The following is a 13,466-nucleotide window of genomic DNA, read 5'->3' on the forward strand; positions in this document are numbered from 1 at the left end:
CATAACAAAGCATGTTACATTACGTGGGCCGTAACAATGTGACACACTCACTGCGTAATCTTTAAATGCTGATTTTTGTTTTTGTCCTTTATATTCAGATTTTCAATGGAATTTGATACATTAAAAAAAAATCAACACAAAGCAGGAAAATACGCTCATGTGAAAACTCTGTGCAGCTGTGGAAAACTAAGTACAGCGTTACCGTTTCCATAGCGGTAAGTAACAGCGAGAGAAGCAGCCAGGTGCTGCAAATCAAATACACTTGATTAACTGATCGTCAGCAAGTCTGAGCTCCGCTACAAAAGCAGAGCTTTCAGTGTTTTGCTGGTTTGGAGCATTCAAGTGTGCGTTAACACAATGAACACAATCTTCCCAGAAGAGAACTTCCCAGAAAATTCACCCAAAGGTCAGACCGTGCGATACTCAGAGAAATGTCAAATAACAAAGAGCTACAAACAGACATGTTGAAGTTCACAGCAGTATAGTTAGAAAAAAGGCATCTGGAAAGTATTCACGTCTACATTTTTCATGTTACAGTCTCAGTCCAAAACAGTTTAAATTAATTTCTTACCTCAGAATACTACATATAATAGCACCATAAAGACAAAGTGAAAAAATGGGCTTTAAACTCCTGCAAATTCACTAAAAATGTAAGAAGAAAAAAACAATGCTCAATACTGTGGCACACTCAGGTGAAAGAGGGATGGAGATGGTGGCCCACTGGCAGACGCACGCCAAGTTGTAGAAACATCTCACAGCGGAAACAGGATGCACCCAAGTTTAGTGTCATGGCAACGGCTGTGAATACTTATGTGCACGTCATATATTTGCTTTTTGTTTTTAATGCATTTGCGTGAATTTAAAGGGAACTATTTTCACTTTGCCATTTTGAGGTGAAAATGAATGTAATGTAACATCTGTAACATGTGGAAATGTGAAATAAGGGAACAACTGATGAAGTGTGTGGGTAGTTGGGATGGACTGCCAGAAGAAAGCATCTTCCCTCTGCAACGAATATCTTAACATAGGTTAGGTGAACAGACCTTTTTGGAACATATCTGAGCAAATAAGACTAAAGTGGAGAAGTTTGGCACAACACCTTGTTCGGCAAAAAAAAGACAGAATGGTAAATCAGTTAGTTTTGCAACTACAAGACCTGGACACTGGTTATTGAGTCTACCATTAATTCCTCTGTACTAAGGTATTACAGAGTCAAAGCTAAACCTTGGACCAAAGGTGTCATGCAACAGGACAACAGGTCTCACAGTCTGCACCTCAACCGCATTAAAAATCTGTAGCATAAACAAATCTGCAAACCTCAATGAAATGAAGCAACGTTGTAAAGTTCTTCCTTAAATATGTGAGAGGCTGATAAAGTCATGCAATGGCAATGATTTAAACACTGTCAGAAACACTGTCAGCAAGCAGATAACGACTTGCTGGTTTGGGCAGTGTGGGACGGCTCAATCCAGTTTATTTCTTTCACCTAACTTTTTTTTTGTAAGGCAGAAAATCCAAATCATGAAATCCAAAGTGCGGCAAATACTGTCAAGAATCAGGAAGACAAGCGGAGAGTGAGTCATAATGTTCTAGCTGAATGTCAGCACTCAGGGGTTTTTTTATGGTATACCCATCACTGAAACGCCATCAATCATTTCAAGTATGATTTCAGTGCAGTTTCTATTCAGCTTTTGTTATCCTCCTCTGGACAATTAATGCACCTGCTTTCACCGAGATAAAAGCCATGCAAGAGGCTTATCTCAGAGAAGAATAATTACGCCAGAGTCTCTGCCTGAAAATATAAAAACAGGAAAGAAATTGTGGTATTGCACATCTCTGTTTGTCCTGGCTTTTAAACATTTGTCCTGTCCTCTCTGCATAATATAACCAGTACTGGTATTCTATCCTAACTTATTCAACCATTATTCTCTGATTGCAACCTATTGACATTTTAACCTTTAGACACAGTTTGTTTTTTTCCCCTCAGATTGGTTCTTACGTAAGACATGTTTCTAATCATTAAGCGGCTACAATATACAAGTGATTATCAGCTCTGACAAACAGAAAGCAATTTTGGGAATGTGAGAAAGAGAGAATGGCTCATATCAAAGCAGAGACAGTCCCGAGATGACAAATGAAAATCCAGTGAGCGTTGTCGGCTCTGCTTTGACACTCTGTGATGATGACAAATTGATTCATAAATCAAACCTGGTTTCCAACAATGTCTTCAGCGGTCAATCTAATAGAAGTATTTTCATTTTCAGCTGACTTTCAGCATGTCTCAGCAGGACACTTTATTTTCACCCCCATGTGGAAGCTATTCGTCTAAAAAGGAAGAACGATAATGATTTTTATCTCTGGAAGAAAGCTGTCATGTCATGAATTAAGATGTGGACCTATAACCAGAATGTGAAGGTTGGGGTGGTCAAACAACTTTGTGTGGAACTGAGATCACACTGTGTGGATTAAGATGGATTTTAACTCCAGATTGTTCACCAAGACCCTGCACTGGTTCAAAATGATCACATTTATGTGTGCTGCTGACTGCTTAATACCAAAGTAGCTATGAGTAATGACTCCGCTCACTGGTTACTGTGGAGTTTGCATGTTCTCTTCATGTCTGCATGGGTACTCCAGCTTCCTGCCACAGTGCAAACACATCCACATTAGGTTAATAGGTGATGCTAAATTGACAATAGGTGTGAATGTAAGTGTGAATGCTCATCCGTCTCTCTGCATTAGCCCTGTAATAGATTGTGGAACTGTCAAGGGTGTATCCCAGCTGCCACCCTATGACAGCCGGGATAGGCAGCAGCTCTAAATTGGACAAGCAGAAGAAGACAGATGGATATTTGTCTACAATGATATATATATATATTTTAAAACTAAATAGGAGCTGCTAACTCTGACCAATGGATCATGTCGCTCTTATTAATTACAGGCTATGTGTTGCTGATTTAGCGCAGTGGTTTCCATATAGCCTATAATTTAATCAACAACGTTAATTGTAGGTTAGAACAAAGACTCCCCAATGGAAGAGTAACCTTCCCAGCCTGATCATTGCTGCGCATTCAGTCATTTCATTTATACCAGTGTGAACACAAAACAATCCTGTTCAGGGAAAGCTTCAGTTTCCATTGTAAATGACTGTTATTAAGAACCCCAAATCCCACCCCATTCCTACCTACATTCATGCTCTGCTATAGCTGCTATCACATCTCATTTTGATATATTTAATGGTGTGGCTTTGACGATGCCAGATCTAAAGAACAGATTATAGGCTATGCATTTGTCCAGTTAAATTTTTACACCAATCTCAAGGCTCTTTATATTAGAAGGTACAGAGCATACAGTATCAGAGGGAGAACCCTAACAACAAAATGATCCCCTGTAAGCAAACACTTGGTGGGGAGGAAGAACTCCCTTTTAAGAGTGAGACACCTCTGGCAGAACCAGGCTCAAGTGAAGCTGCTACCTGTTGCAGCCTTTTGTGGGGCGAGAGGGAAAAGAAGAGAGAAAAGACGAGACCCCTGCCATTTCTAGTTCAAGGGTCTTCACGCACCCCAGCTTGGGCATAAAAAATAGAGGGTCCATCAGGTTCTGTCTGGTCCCCACTACAAGTACTCAACAAGCTTGGATCTAAAGTTACAGTATCTGCTGCTGGCCTCTGTTTTATTTAACTTTAAGTAGAATGTAAAGCAAGCACTACAAAAGCAAATCAGAAGAAATTTCCAGTCTTATAAGAAGCTAGTTGATGCTGCTTCAGCAGTGACAACTTGTTTCAGAGGCTAAGTGGCTGACAGTTTTTTCAAGTAGCAGAATTCCCTGTGGTGGCCTCTCTCATGTCTTGTCATTCCTCTCCTACTTCCTGCCCACCCATCCTCTCAATTTCTCCCTTTCCTCCCCCCTTTGCTCTCTCTGTCTTTCCCCTCCTGTATCTTCTTCTCGTTTTCTGTCCACATCGTCTTTCCTCGCGCTTTCATCACGTTCCAGGGGGTTTAATTTGCCAGAGTCTACATGGGGAACGAGCTCTTCAGCTAAGGAGCAGAGGAGTTGTGGAGTGCAGCGAGTGAATTGTAAATGGGTGGATGGATAGAGACTGAATAATTAAAAGAAGCTAAGGCAGACGGGAGTGCTTTTAAGCAATCTGACAGCTCTCAAGTTCAGTTCATTTTATAGTAAGTGTGATTCAGGGATTCAGGTTGGTATAACCTGCCATACGTAAATGCTTGAGTGAATTTCCATACATATGGATTACTGTGTGCACTCAAACATCCATGTCTAATCATTGTCCAGGCATGAATGGGCAGGCAGATTCTCCCCGTTTGTTTTCCTCCTGCGTTCCTGCAGCTAAATTTGATAGACACAGACAAAACTGCCTGCTTGCTTGATGTATTCAAATGGCTTTGGTGAATTGAATGAATAATAGATGGTGATTGTATGGGGGGGGGGGGGGGGGATGGCAGGGTGGGTTGTTTCTTCAGGATGATAGGGATTGGTGACAGGAAATGGGGCTGTCTAAAGCAATAACATCAAAGCTCATTTTGACTGGACAGTAGTTATGAAAAAAGAAAAGAAAAATGGTAAAAGACTTGTAGCTGTCAACATGCCAGCCTGTCTCACTGTTACCTGCATTAATGAAAGGCTGACCAGCTCTGTAACTGTCTCTTTATGGCAACTTTAAGGCAACAACATGCTTAAATAAGAGACATAAAATCAAATTAATATCCTGAGGTTAGAAATTGTTTTTATAAAAGTTAAAGAAAACGATTTATAAAAGAGTTGCCATAATCAGCTGCCATACTTTAACAATGTTTGACAGTGCACACAGAAACGCCTGACAGAACCAGGGTGAGGGGAGGGAGACGGGACAAAAGACACTTTGAACCCTCAGGTTTGGGACTGTGGTCTTCTCCACAATGGTGGTCTTTGTTTCTTAGGGATTGATATCGATATTTACTACAAAAAACACAGTTATTTTAAAGAGGATCAGAGGTGATGAGGAAGGGGTGAATTTACAGTGCTTAACAAAATTAGACCACCACCCAATATAAGGTTCATGCCACAGCTGGTTTAAATTATGAATTACCAAAATGATTTATATATTTCTGTAATAGTAAATCCACCAGTGTGCACAAGCTGTTTAAATTTTAATGATAATACATTTTAAACATAGTAAACATACAATGTTTACTATTTTTTTATAAAGCAGGAAAATTGTATTTAATTAAACAGCACATAATTGTTTTTTATTAAGATGCCAATTTTTGTAAACAGAAAAATTAGTTTTATTGGTTTGGGTGTCATGCTTGAATAATTTCTGACTTCTCAGATGAGTTCAGATGGTAACTTTGTGTTTGCACTGCTTGTATGTGCAGGGTAAGAACAGTGCTATGCATATGATGCCCAATGACTGTATGCATAGGAGTTGTTAATTGGTCAAATGGTATAAAATCAAACTTTTAGTTGAAGATAATGCAAGGAATACAATCATAGCAGATGTAACCCTGAGATCAGCCAACTGTGAAGTACACTGACATCATAAGGACAAAGACACAAAGAGAAAAGCAGTGTTCATGGTTTCTGTGCAGACAATAAAGACATGTGTAGTAATCAAAAAGAAAATGGGTGACATGCCCCACGCTCTGCCAAGAACCTGCTTTCCCTCCACTACACCAAACTGCTCTCAGGGATTTCTGCGAAAGCAACACATCCTGTGCTGGAGGACGTTTTCTGAGGTCACATGATTGAATTCAATTTGATCATATTGCAACCTGCAAGTTTGAACTTTACTGGGAAAAGTCACAAGAACCTGCTGTTATTTTCTTTTTTTTCTGTGTGCGTGTGTGTGTGTTTGAGTTGTGCCACAAGATACAGCAGTGATGATGATGGGGTAATCAGGTTGCTGCCTGCTTGCAGAATAGGTCAGAGACATCAATCATAGAAACGTTCACAATGCAGGCCTGCCGGGAGACCGTCGATTCTGTGTGTTTATGTGCACACGTCTCAGAGCGACAGGCGCAGATGTTTTTGTGTACGCCTTTTGCATCCACTCATACGGGTGGGGCTCGCTGTCTAATTACAGAAATGCACCAAAGAGCAGCATCACACATGCAGATAGCTGAACCAGAATTGTAGCATCATATGTTAAAACTTGAAACTAATTTTGTATTTTGTATATATTTTCTTTACTTTGATCTTCCTTTAAGAGGTTTGTAGTGCAATGTGTGTGTAACAGTCCAATGCAACTACAATACAAACAATGGCAGTAAGAATCATAGTCTTAAATAGCTCTAATATAGCATCATTATCACTTTGACCTTCAGATCAATCTACTGTCCATAAAGTACAGGTCAGAGGTCAGATGTCACATGATATTTAAAATCTTTATGCAGCACTTTCTATTCATTGACAATACACAGCACACTTGTAAGAATCGTAGTTTCTAAGTTATGAGGCTTTTTGTCAGTTTTCGACCAATAAATCATGAAGTTGACCTTGACCTCAAAGTCTGATCAGAATCACTGAGTTATTGTGTTTACAGACTGAGTGGCACACATGCACAGATGCATGCACTAAAACATAACCTCCTTGGCACAGTTCAAAAACATCAGTTAATATCAATTTGGCACTGATGCAAGCCAACAAGATAAATGCACCATATTTGTCCCTAGTGTGATGCTCTCACATGCTCACAGTTTCACTTCTGCCTGTTCAAAGATTAAACTTGGGTTAAAAGCTCTTTGCATCAAACTTCTAACAAGTCGTTAACAACACAGAGATTTTAACCCAAAGCATAACCTTGGTACTTCTGGTGCCTAAATCTAACCAAACACAAAAGTATTTTTGAAATCTATTCGTCCACTTTCTGCTACTTAACCATGTCCTGGTCATGGTTTCAGCAGTCCTAACAAACCAGACTTCCATCTCTTGCCACCACCTCCGGATTCTTTAAGAGAACTTCAAGGCATTCCCGAGCCAGCTGGACCACAGCGTGATTATATCTAAGTTCAGGACTTTTTGGGTGGGCAGAGATGTTAATCTGAGCAGTAAGAAGAAATGTGGAAGAATTTCAGTAGTTTTGACTGAAAACTGGTGTATCTCAGGCATGTTTTTAAGAATGGAGCATTTCTATGGGTTGAATATTGGTTTGACCTGTTAGCTGTTGGAATGCATGCTTATTACTTACCAAGGGAATTTGTCTATGATGTGGATTGTTAATAGATCCAGCCTCTGAACCTCTTACTGGCCACGCAGCTGAATACTTTCTCCAACATATTCAAGTTCCACTGCCACAAGGACACAGAAAATCCTCCCCACCTCTTACCGCATTCATTTTACATTTAACCTCCTCATATCATATTAGATGTTGATTCATGGAGGTCTTCACTTTTCACTTTTTTGTATTTTCAGTGTTATTGGCTGCTGCACTACAGTCACTTCCCAATTATATTTCCTATCTTATCCCTTTGATAGACTGTGCTGATCAGTGGAGACGTGGTTAGTACCATCACCTCATTAAAAAGGTCCTGGGTTCAAATGCAGTCCGGGGAGTTTGCTTCTTCTCCCCATGTCTGTGTGGGTTTTCTCTGGGTATTTGAGCAATAGGTGTGAATGGTTGTCTCCCTCTCTGTTAGCCCTCTCACCTCATGTCAGATGGGGCAGGTTGAAGGGATTAACATGAAGGGTGTCATCCAGCAAGAGTATGCCCTCAGCTTGCCTGGTGCATTGCCAGATTACAATCAATTACATCAGTCGTTGACTTTGCTCAAATTATATGCCATGAGCTTGACTTTTTTTCCTTTAATGAAGCCCTTAGCATCAGTGGAGGAAGAACAGGAACACTTTATTCAGCCTCATTATCTGTTTGAACACAGATTTAATATGGCAGTTTATATTCAATATGGTAAAGCAGGATTTAAAGGCAAGCATGCATGGTCCGCCGATAATGAATCCTCCAACACTGAGGACCTCTGTCCTCTCTTACCAAGTCATGCATGGTTTTCGCTGAGCTCTGTCTCATAGCTTCCAGCTTGTTTCAAAGGTTCAGGGCTATATGAGCTCAAAGAGCGTCTATGCTAAATCAGTGCTTGCACATCTAGTCCCAGTGATGCCAACAGGGAATCAGCAGCCTGTGTTATCTGCATTTGATTTCCTCTCATGGCGCTATTGCTTTTGTAAGCATAAGGTAATAATTAGTTTATGGTTATTGCACCTCATATGAATAGGATGAGCTCAGTCTGTCAGTTTGTCACATTGCAGCCAATGTAAATGGAATTATGCTGAGCAGTGCTGTTTGAATCTATTTAAACCATATTTATTGTTTCTTCTGAAAGATGAAACACATGAGTTGTTTTGTGACCACATGGTGGAAATGTAATGTATGCCATGGATATTTATTCTTGCTTTCATACTGATCTGAACAAAGTTGATTAAGCATGACTTAACCAGGAGTGTGTACCTGGAAGCACAGGGCTAATGTAACCTTACCTGTATGGTGAACAGTATAGTATATAAGACAGACACAGAGTTGCTACAATTCTAACAAGTTTAAAAGTCAGCTTTTGATATGACCACCTTTATTCTTCATCACAGTCTGAACTCTCTTAGGAAGCTTTCTTGTTATGTCTTTAAGTAGTCTTCAGGAATAGTTCTCCAGGCTTATTAAGAATGCCTTCCTGAAACTCTTCCACTAAGATGAGGCTAGAGCGAAAGAGAAAGAGAAAGCCCAGATGTATCTATATGGTCCTGCGTGAGGTCTTTGCTGGATTTTTTTCCTAATTTTTTATGGACACAACTTTCAGATACTTTTTTGGGCTTTTCAGATTTCCCACTTGGCTAAAGAAAATAAACTGGGCAGGAACATGGGCTGGACTGTTAATAATTGAAAAAGCAGCTAATGTACAAAGAAAAACAGTGATAGACCTTCAAAAAGCCTGGATGACTATTACTCAAGATTATTTTAAAAATACAAGAAAGTCTGGCAGCTTGGAAATAAAATACACAACAATGAAGTGTGGCTCAAGAGTTTTGCACATTACTGTAAAAATTTAAAAAGAATATGTAAAGTCAACAAAGTACACAAAATAAATGCCCGTCACGCTCCTTGAACTGTAGAAAGACTCCTCACTAATTAGATCTGGGATCCTCAATCTTCATTTACTGACCTTGTTTCCTTCCAAACCTTTTACTGCTGTTGTCTTTGGTCTTCACCCTCGACCTGCAGATAATTAAATGTGCTTCCTCTCAGGCTGTTACAGGCATCACAAGCCTTGTGATACTTTACTAGTAATGTGTTAGAAAGAGGGCTTGGCTCTGTATTGCAGACTTGACCTATAAAGTAGACCTCCTACGTGCATCTGGAGACTGAGAGCTGTCATGACACCCTGACTGTGGACAGAATTATTTACCATTCATCTTCCAATAACCTTCAATCTAAAGATGTTTTTAATAAGCCATAGAGTCAAGAGTCTTGTTTGCAACTTCAGGGAGGATATACAGCAGTGCTCAAGAGTCAACAGACTCACAACAACATATTAAAATTATTATTTTAAGCTAGCTTCATCAATAGGTGATTATTTTAATTTGTTAATGGAAACAATTATCCCTCTGCTCTAACACCACCACCTCAAATCTATTATCTATTTTTGATGCAGACATCGAGTTAGATCAAAATATTGCTGCAACTATTTAGCAATTAAAGCTATTTTCAGAGTTAGACAAGCAGCTACGTTGCCAGGCAAGGTTGCTAACCACATGAAAAGTTAAACAGATCAGAGATTTGGAGTCGATTCCAAGCGTTGAAATAGAAACTGTTAGCTGTTCATTGGTACATTGAGGTCTAACAATATGTTGGTTCGTCGAAGGAGCAAATCAGGAGTTGCCAAATCAACAATCCAGTACATTCCTGAAAAGAATGAATGGACTGGCCAGCTCAGCAACACCACTAGGCCTGAAAGACCAGAGAAGAGAAATGAAGATCACAAAATCCTTTCCTTGGCTAACAAAAACAACCTCACAACATCTAATCAAGTCAAGAACAGTCTCAAGGAGATAGGAGCATCATTATCAAAGTCTACAATCAAGACTTCTCTTCCTGAATGGCAATACAGGGGGTTACAACAGTGTAAACCTCTGCTTCCACTGAAGCAAGACCAGATTGACTGGAGGGGCAAAGTATAGAGAAGTACAGAAACAGCTCGTGATCATCTGTCAGAGTGACGACAGTATTATGACATAGGCACCTATTGCTGTTAGTGCAGCCATCGTAGTCTCCTGTGTTTATTGATGATGAGACTGCTGATAGAAGCGGCAGGCAGAATTGTGAAGTGTACTAGGCTATGCTCTCTGCTCGGATTCAGCCCAACACTGCAGACGTGATCACACAGAGCTTCAGTGAAAATGGATAATGACCCAAAGCAAAGTGCAAAAGCTACCCAAGAGTTTCTCACAGCAAAAAAGTGGAATATTCTTCAACAGCCAAGTCGGTCACTTAATCTCAGTCCAGTAGAGCAAACTGAAGGCAGAGAGACCCACAAACAAGCTGCAGTAAAGGTTTAGCAGTACTTCTTGAGGGAGGAAACAGCATTTGGTGATGACCAGAGATGGGCAGTAACGCGTTACTTGTAACGCGTTACTGTAATCGGATTACTTTTTTCAAGTAACGAGTAATGTAAGGGATTACTATTGCAAAAACGGTAATTAGATTACCTTTACTTTCCCGTAGGAACGCTGCGTTACTGCGTTACTAAAACCGTGAACTTTTTGCGAGAATGTCTCATGACAATGACGCAAGCGAGTGCGACGGCTATGGTAGCTCGTGTGTCAACAATAGAAAACATGGAGCGAGGGATAGAGTACGATCGTGCAGCATTTACTACTTGGAAATACCGACATTATTTTGAATTTGACTCTTTAAAAAGCGACAAAAACATAAGCGTACGTTGTACACTCTGCATCGGAAGAAAACTTCTTTCTACGTCGAAAAATTCCACTTCCAACCTGAGCAAGCACCTAGCACGCTGCCACAAGAATGTTAAATTGACAGAAAACCCCCAGGATCCCCTCACTGACGTGACCGCTGTGGCTACCACATCTACTTCCACCGGGCAAACCTCAGATGGACCCACTCCTGCTAAACAGGTTAAACTAGACGTAAGAGCGACAGGACTGCCGCTGAACTGAAGAAGCTTGTCGCTGCCTATATCGTCGAGGACATGTTGCCGATTTCCACTGTTGACTCTGAATCATTCCGACGCATCGTAGAAAAAATACCAACTAAAAGTGGTGTCAAGCTGCCCCAGAGAAAGTCATTTGTAGGATACCTTGAGAGAGAATATGACAAAATGAACTCTAACTTGAAGGCTACACTCGAAGAGGCAGAGTTTGTTTCCACCACTGCTGACATCTGGACGGTAAATAATAAAAGTTTTATGGGTGTAACAGTTCACTGGATTAATTCCACATTACAACACAACAAGGCCGCTCTAGCATGCAAGAGAATTAGAGGCAGCCATACCTATGATGTAATTGGAGCAGAGATTGAAGAAATCCATTCATCATATGGACTACAAGGCAAAGTTGTTGCCACTGTAACGGATAATGCATCCAATTTTGCCAAAGCATTCAGAGTATGTCAGCCCTGTCATTTGGAGTCTGAATCTGAAAATGAAGAAGGTGATGACGAGGAACCGACCTTTATTGATGTCATAGAAGCTCTTTCAGCTGCATCTGGTGATGCACAGTTCAGCCTCCCTCCACACTACAGATGTGCATCGCACACAATTAACTTGATTTCAACAAGCGATGTTGACAAACATCTAAATTCCTGTGCAGACACCAAGGCTGTATATAGGAGTAGCATTGCAAAATGTTCTGCTCTTTGGACTAAAGCAAGTCGATCAACATTAGCCTCTGAACAGGTGGAGGAAGTCAGTCGGAGGAAACTAATGGTACCAACATCCACAAGTTGGAATTCCCTGTATGAGGCCATTTTTAGAATCATCACAATTCCCTTGAATGAACTTAATCCCCTGTGTGTAAAACTGGGAATCAAGTGCCTTAATGAAAGGGAGTACCAGTTCTTGAAAGAGTACTGTACTGTGATGAAGCCCCTGACAGTGGCTCTGGACATCTTACAAGGGGATGAGTGCACCTACGGGGCTTTACTGCCAACACTCACAAGCCTGATGTCAAAGACCCTTGCCCTGAAAGATGACCTCTCTAGAATGACAGCCAGCCTTCCAGATGTCATTGTAAAGGTAAGATAATTATTAATTGCTTTGGGTGGATTTGTTAAATTTATTATACCATTCACAGTGGGTGGATGTTATACTTTGTTTTAAGCAGTGGGTACAATTATTAAAATGATAGAATAAAAGACCAAGTATTCACCCCTTGTTAAATATCAGGGACATTGATCATCATTAATCATGAATATTAATCATAATATCAACAAAAGCCTCAGCCAAAATTAAATCTCATACAGTATTGATAATAGAAAATATAGATGGTTTAGAGCTGTAAAGCCCACAAAATATTGACAATAGGTAATTATACAGTAAAATAATTTTATTCTTAGTTGCATCATATTGTATGTTACAGGCCATCAAGACTCGTTTTGATGCTGTTCTGGACAGCCAAGAAGGACTTCTCGCAGCGGCCACTTGTCCCAAGTTTAAACTTCGTTGGCTGAGAGATGAGCGTAGGAGAGAGTATGTGAAGGAGCTCCTGATAACAGAGTGTCGTAAAGCTGCTCCTGCAACTGAGAACACTAATGTGTCCCAAATCCCAGCCAGCCCAGCCGAAATGGACTTTTTTGAATTTCAGAATCAGCCCACAGAAAGCTTCTCAGCAGAAAAAGAAATAACTGACTTTTTAAGGTCAGGCTATGAGCTTGAGATTCTGAATCAGTTCCCAAATCTCAAAAAGATGTACATGAAATACAACAGTCCAACTCCATCCACTGCACCAGTGGAACGGCTGTTCAGTTTAGGTGGATTGGTGCTTTCCCCAAAAAGGAACAGAATGTCTGATAGAAGGTTTGAGAAGCTTCTGCTGATGCGATATAACCACTGTTTCAGTCTAAAAGAAAACAATAAAACATAGGTCTTTTTCAGGGTTGCCACAAACTGAGACTGGATTAACAGCCTAAATGTAGCATGCAATAGCATTTTCTGTTTTTGTAATCTCAATATTATGCCTCTCTGCACTTTACCAACTGTTAAAAGATGTTTTTGTTAATTTTATTAATTTTATTTATTTATTTTTTGCTTTATTTATATGAAAAGATGTGTGTATACACAAAAATAATTTATGTTATATGCTGGAGTATGCAGAAATACAGTTTAAGCCTTTATTTTCTTAAAATATGGTGTAATGTGCAGAAATATGTTCAAATGTTAAACAAATTTATTAAAGTCAAAGACTGTTGAATTTAATTTAATTTTTGTTTGATGCACTGTTTA

The 13,466-nt window shown here is 39.9% G+C and overlaps 1 protein-coding gene across 1 annotated transcript; it reads left to right on the forward strand.

Moving 5' to 3' along the window:
* The first annotated feature begins 12,001 nt into the window (after nucleotides 1–12,001).
* On the forward strand, nucleotides 12,002–13,107 carry LOC113029880 (uncharacterized). Its single transcript, XM_026180903.1, has 2 exons — nucleotides 12,002–12,260; nucleotides 12,604–13,107. The coding sequence occupies exons 1-2, from the start codon at nucleotides 12,105–12,107 to the stop codon at nucleotides 13,105–13,107; spliced, it is 660 nt and encodes a 219-aa protein (XP_026036688.1). The 5' UTR covers nucleotides 12,002–12,104.
* Nucleotides 13,108–13,466: the final 359 nt, after the last annotated feature.

The sequence above is a fragment of the Astatotilapia calliptera genome, chromosome 9, assembly GCF_900246225.1.
Source record: "Astatotilapia calliptera chromosome 9, fAstCal1.2, whole genome shotgun sequence".
NCBI classification, from domain to species: domain Eukaryota; kingdom Metazoa; phylum Chordata; class Actinopteri; order Cichliformes; family Cichlidae; genus Astatotilapia; species Astatotilapia calliptera.